We start from the raw sequence: 5,809 nt of genomic DNA, 5'->3' as shown, positions 1-5,809 counted from the left end.
TACCATGCTCCATATATGGGATGTCCCAAGATTTATGTCATCACAATGAGATTCAAAGGGAAGCCACATTGTTATTAGGGAGAAGAAAATAAGGCGGGAACCCCTTTTGGTGTTTTAAGCATTATGTTATACTTTAGCTATTGAAAAATAGCAGATCTACAAGCTCATAGCGCGGCACTGAGTGCCGCGCTACAAGCTTGTAGATCTGCTATTTTTTTTAAAATCGTGAAAATGTGTCGCAAATCTTTGAATATATATTTGTTCACAGCGAACATTTTTAACTCAAATGTTTGCTTCTGGGGGGTCCCTGGAACTACACATTTTCAGATAGGGGTCCGTGGCCAAATACAGATAATTCTGGGCTTCCTTGACATGGAAAATGTTTGAGAACCACTGACATAGAAACATAGGTTTTTCTGAAAACTGTCATGATTTAGAAGACATTTGTATAATCGAACTTAGGTCTAAATGGGTTCATTACTTTTTGAGGCGCTAGCTATCCCCTCCAACGTCTGGCTTTGTGTGTTCCGCCAGTGACTTCATGTGTGTGACCAAGTATATGGACTTTTTGATGAATTTTGTTTCATACAAACTTTCAGGGCAAGTCAAAGGCAAAATGGCTTCAGGTGACGTCACGTGATGATGATAAAGGGAAGCAATCACTTCACACAATGTGTTTTAGTAGTGAGCGGTGCTTTTTATCATGATGATGTATGATGAATAGAGACCCACATGATCTCACATAACATGATAACAGTAACCACAAGTGCTGCTACCGACCAATAGACACCCAAACACACCCTCTACCGGCAAATAGACATCCAAACACAAAGTCATATGTTGGAGCGGCTAGCACCACTGAAAAAAAAACTGTCTCTAGATGAGACAAACATGGTTCAGCAACCTCTTGTATGCTGCAGGATAGCATTAGAATGACTTGTCCTTCTAATGCTATGGACCAGAGTTAACTGCAAGAGGGATTCTGTTGTAGTGGTCCTATCGAAGAAGAGCCCATCTGAGCTGCTCTGTAGCAGACTGTAGTGCGAAGGCTGTCACCTCTGACAAAGGCACATCGTCCTTGCTGAGTGCCACACGGTTGACGACTTGCTGTGGGTCACTCTCTAAGATCACCCCCCCATCTACAATTGCATCCACAGTAAGGAAGAGGCTCTCCATGTGCTCCAACAAAGCTCTCTTCTCAACATTGTTCCTCAACATTTGGCTGAGTGAATCAAATAGACAGTTTAGAACAGCCATCAGCATGAGCTCGTTTTCATGTGAACTTCCAATCACATAGAAATATAGGTCTATATTGCTCTTGTAGACAACTGTGAGGTCCTCCAGTAAGTCTATCTCGCTATGCATCTGGTGTGTTTTCTTGAAAATGTTCTTCTCAAAGGCCTTCTGTTCCTTCACTGAAGGGTATGTATCATCATAGTACTTTGCATAAAGCCTGTCTCCCTCATTATCTAGAATGAGAACTGCTTTAACCGTATACAAAGACGGTTCAGGTAACATTGAATACATTGTGTGTTGCCTTTGCTTTGTTTTAAGGTGAGTAATCAGTATTCGGTGGAGTGTTGAAGGGAAAGTGGCCGCTTCCCTTTTATACAGCTACAAATCTGACGTGTCACAACTTGTATTGATGATGTATGCCTTCCCATGTATTATGCTTAGTTTGCACAGCTAAGGGGCGCCAGCTGTTACTAGAGCAAAGCACCATATATGGTCACAGGTCATGCCTGATGTCACAATATGGTGCTTTGCTCTAGTAGTGCCTTTCTCTAGTCTAGTGCCTTGCTCTGCAGCGGTTGGGATCTCCACATACATATAGACATAAAACAGACAAAGACAGACAGTTACAGAGGCCTCCATATGGGGAATATAAAGGGACACGGACGGACGGACGGACGGACGGACGGACGGACGGGCGGACAGACAGACAGAGCATAGTATGGGAATAGGCCTATCTCACAGCCCCCTTTCCACGCCCCCTTCCGGTAGATAGTGGTGTCATTTAACATTAGCATTTACACGTTTTTTTCTCTGGAGAATCTAAGTACATTTCCTAATGTAAAAATGTGACAGACCAATATTATTATGAAGCAAACAAGATGGTAAATCAGCTCGAATAGATAGAACAAACCTTACCTTGAGAAAACAAAAGTTGTAGACTTCTTAAATTACCTCTGTTAACATGTAGTGTCTATGTAGTATTTGTCTATCACCACTAACGCGGAAAGGGGGCGTATTAAGGGGGCGGGGAAATTCTGTGAGATAGGCTTATGAAGACGGCACAGAGTAGAGTGAGTAGACGCAGACAGGTAGAGCAGGTACAAAGACACTGGCTGTGTGCCCCTGCGGACCCGAGGGAGTGCAGTGCATGGTATGAATTAGATTGTCGGATCAGCAATTCTCCAAAAAACATGGATCAATCCATTCGCAAATCCCCGGATGGAGATCACTGATGTTATCAATCTGTCTGTGTCCCTTTTAAGCCCATATATGGAGATCTCTGTATCTGTCTGTCCCTATGACTGATGTCATCAATATGATGTCATAGAATGGTTACATGATTACATCTCTGACAATGGGAACAAAATCTATCTATAAATGCACCAAGTCTGTGTACGTACGTACATACGTACGTCTGTAATCCACGTAACTCAAGAACCGCTCGCCCCACCGACTTCAAATTTGACACACGCGTTCCACACCACCACAGGGAGTGCAGTTCCCGGTGTCGAGTCCGTCGGATACACCGGGGCTAGTGGCCTGTACTGTGATCCATATTGGGCATGCCTGACAAAGAACACTACTTACTTACTTATGCCTATCGCTCCTTTTCATGGAGCATAGGCCGTTGACTACAGTTCGCCAGAGTCCTCTATCCTGGGCCTTCTTTTCCAGCTGTTTCCATGTCAGTCCACACTGCTTGATGTCAGTCTCAAGATCCCTGCGCCAGGTGTTCTTCGGCCTCCCTCTCTTTCTTGTGCCTTGCGGGTTCCATCTAAGAGCTTGTCTTTTTTTCTTCTTTTTTTTGTAAAAAAGTAAATTGAGAAATACAAACAGAGTAACAAATACAAAAAAACTTAAACACACACAACAACACACAAATTCCAAATCAAGACAACCAAAGAACATTCAAAATAAAACAAAAAATATATATATATTAAAAAAAAAAAAAAAAAAAAACCACTCCAATATAGTCAATGTACAAAGCAGTTCATGGTCACAAACATCATCCAGACAAGACAGGTTGGCTAGTCAGGCGACAGCTATTCAGGTTCAATCGGGGGCACAAGTGTAAGGCGGTCAACATGAGATAGAAAAGGCTGCCATGCTTTACTGAATTTGGAGATTGAGCCACGCAATGTGTATTTCATTTTTTCCAATTTAAAAAAATATAGTATGTCAGATATCCAACGGAAATGTGAAGGGGGGTATGTCTTTTTCCAATGCATAAGAATAAGACGTCTTGCCAGAAGCGTCACAAAAGCGACAAGATCAGATTGATATTTAGGCAGGGGGATAGTTTCAGGAAGGACGCCAAATAGGGAAATAATAGGGGATGGCTCTATGGGCAACTGTAACACATCCGAAATAGTATCAAATATAGCTGACCAAAAAGACTGTAAGGCTGGACAGGTCCAAAACATATGAAGAAGATTAGCTGGAGCCTGGTGGCATCTATCGCACGTTGGATCGACACTATCATAAATCCTGGCTAACCAAACCTTGGTCCAGTACACCCGGTGGAGAAATTTACATTGCAACATCAATATGTTTAGCACATATTGATGAAGAATGAACACGACCCATAATGGCCTCCCAGGTTTCATCAGAAATGTCTTCCTCCAGGTCCTGGGCCCAAAGATGTGTATAGGCAGTGGTTGAGGGTAAATGAAGGTCAAACTAGAAAAAGTGCCCTTCTGGGCACAGGTCTCCACCAGGAGGATAGGATTGTGTGTGATGTTTGGCAAAATGTTTAGGAGTAATATAAACATGTTTGTGTGTGTGTGTGTGTGTGTGTGTGTGTGTGTGTGTGTGTGTGTGTGTGTGTGTGTGTGTGTGTGCGTGCGTGCGTGCGTGCGTGCGTGCGTGCGTGCGTGCGTGTGTGTGTGTGACGCGACTTGGCCTGTTGTAGCGCCACCACTGATTTGAAAACTGTGGCATTTCTTCCTCAGCCTAGTAGTGGGAATAGGCATGCACAGTTTCACCGCAATCGGACGCTGCGTTGCGGAGTTGTGGCAATTTGTACAAAACGGGTCCAAAACGGGCTACTCCTGAAAACTTTAGAAGCCAATCGTAGGCAATCAGGATGGATAATTATGAGAAATCAAACAAATCACATGATCACATGACTATGTAGAGCATGTGTACCGATTTGCGTGAAATTTGGATAAAATCTGAAGGAGTAATATTAGAAAATGTGTTTTACATATGTCGGCCTCCTGGTGGCGCTATAAAGAGCAGATGTGAAAAATTCCAGGCAAAGGTTTTTCCTTGGCCTCTAGGGAGTGTGCATACATGGTTTTACACAGATCGGTGCAGTTATAGGTAAAACACAAATCGGCCAGTTATAGCGCCACCATGAGGCTGAGTTGAAAATATTCAAGTGGCATTTCTTCCTCGACCTAGTGGGAATGTGCGTGCAAAATTTCACGGAAATCACACCATGTGTTCATGATTTGCAGCATTTTGTTTGAAACGGAGCACTCCTGCGAACTTTGGAAGCCAATCTTAGCCAATCAGGATGGAGTCTGAAAAATCTGAAAGACCCGTTTCGTTGAATGGCTCTAGAGAGACTGTGTACCAATTTGCGTAATGTTTGGACAAAATCTGTAGGTGTACTGTCAAAACATTTGTTTTGCACAAAGCGGCCTCCTGGTGGCGCTATAACAGGCCAATGTGAAAACTTTGGGGCAGAGGTTCAGCTCTGGCATTCAGGGAGTGTGTGTGCAGAGTATGGCTGCGATCAAGCCAACGGTGCCAGAGATTAGCTGTTCAGACGGACGGACGGACACACGGACGGACGGACGGACGGACGGACACACGGACGGACACACGGACGGACGGACACACGGACGGACGGACGGAGTGCAAAACATACTCTCTCCCCATGCCTTCGGCCTGGTGGAGACAATAATGAGGTATAGAGTGACAATATCTTTCCCTTAAGACTAAGAGGAGCTGATGCTATAATTATGTCTATAGGTGAATTAGGTGGAATAGCCAGGAAGCTAGTACATTTTACCTAGGGTAGTAGGTACCCTCACATGTTCTCCCTGTGTCCCCTGGGGTAGTAGGTACCCTCATGTTCTCCCTGTGTCCCCTAGGGTAGTAGGTACCCTCATGTTCTCCCTGTGTCCCCTAGGGTAGTAGGTACCCTCATGTTCTCCCTGTGTCCCCTAGGGTAGTAGGTACCCTCATGTTCTCCCTGTGTCCCCTAGGGTAGTAGGTACCCTCACATGTTCTCCCTGTGTCCCCTAGGGTAGTAGGTACCCTCATGTTCTCCCTGTGTCCCCTAGGGTAGTAGGTACCCTCACATGTTCTCCCTGTGTCCCCTAGGGTAGTAGGTACCCTCACAAAGAAAAATAACATGTTCTCCCTTTGTCCCCTAGGGTAGTAGGTACCCTGTGTCCCCTAGGGTACAGTAATCCCTGGTCTCTTTACCAACAGTTAATTTAGTATTTCGCTCCCTCTCTGAAATCTGAAATTATCTTGTATACAGATTTATTTGATTGTATAGTAGTCGATATACTCTGTAAAATTTAGAAAGAACAACATGTCACAGAGACGGTGACTG

At 44.2% G+C, this 5,809-nt stretch overlaps 1 protein-coding gene across 1 annotated transcript; it reads right to left on the bottom strand.

Moving 5' to 3' along the window:
- Window positions 1–996: 996 nt before the first annotated feature.
- On the bottom strand, window positions 997–1,527 carry LOC306912870 (coatomer subunit zeta-1-like; the record flags this gene model as incomplete). The annotated part of the gene is made up of 1 exon (XM_079489325.1): window positions 997–1,527. One exon carries the CDS (start codon window positions 1,525–1,527, stop codon window positions 997–999), a length of 531 nt encoding a protein of 176 aa, XP_079345451.1.
- Between the last annotated feature and the right edge of the window lie 4,282 nt (window positions 1,528–5,809).

Source organism: Electrona antarctica, assembly GCF_951216825.1.
Source record: "Electrona antarctica genome assembly, chromosome: 2".
NCBI classification, from domain to species: Eukaryota; Metazoa; Chordata; class Actinopteri; order Myctophiformes; family Myctophidae; genus Electrona; species Electrona antarctica.
This window is presented reverse-complemented; position numbering and strand designations above follow the sequence as displayed.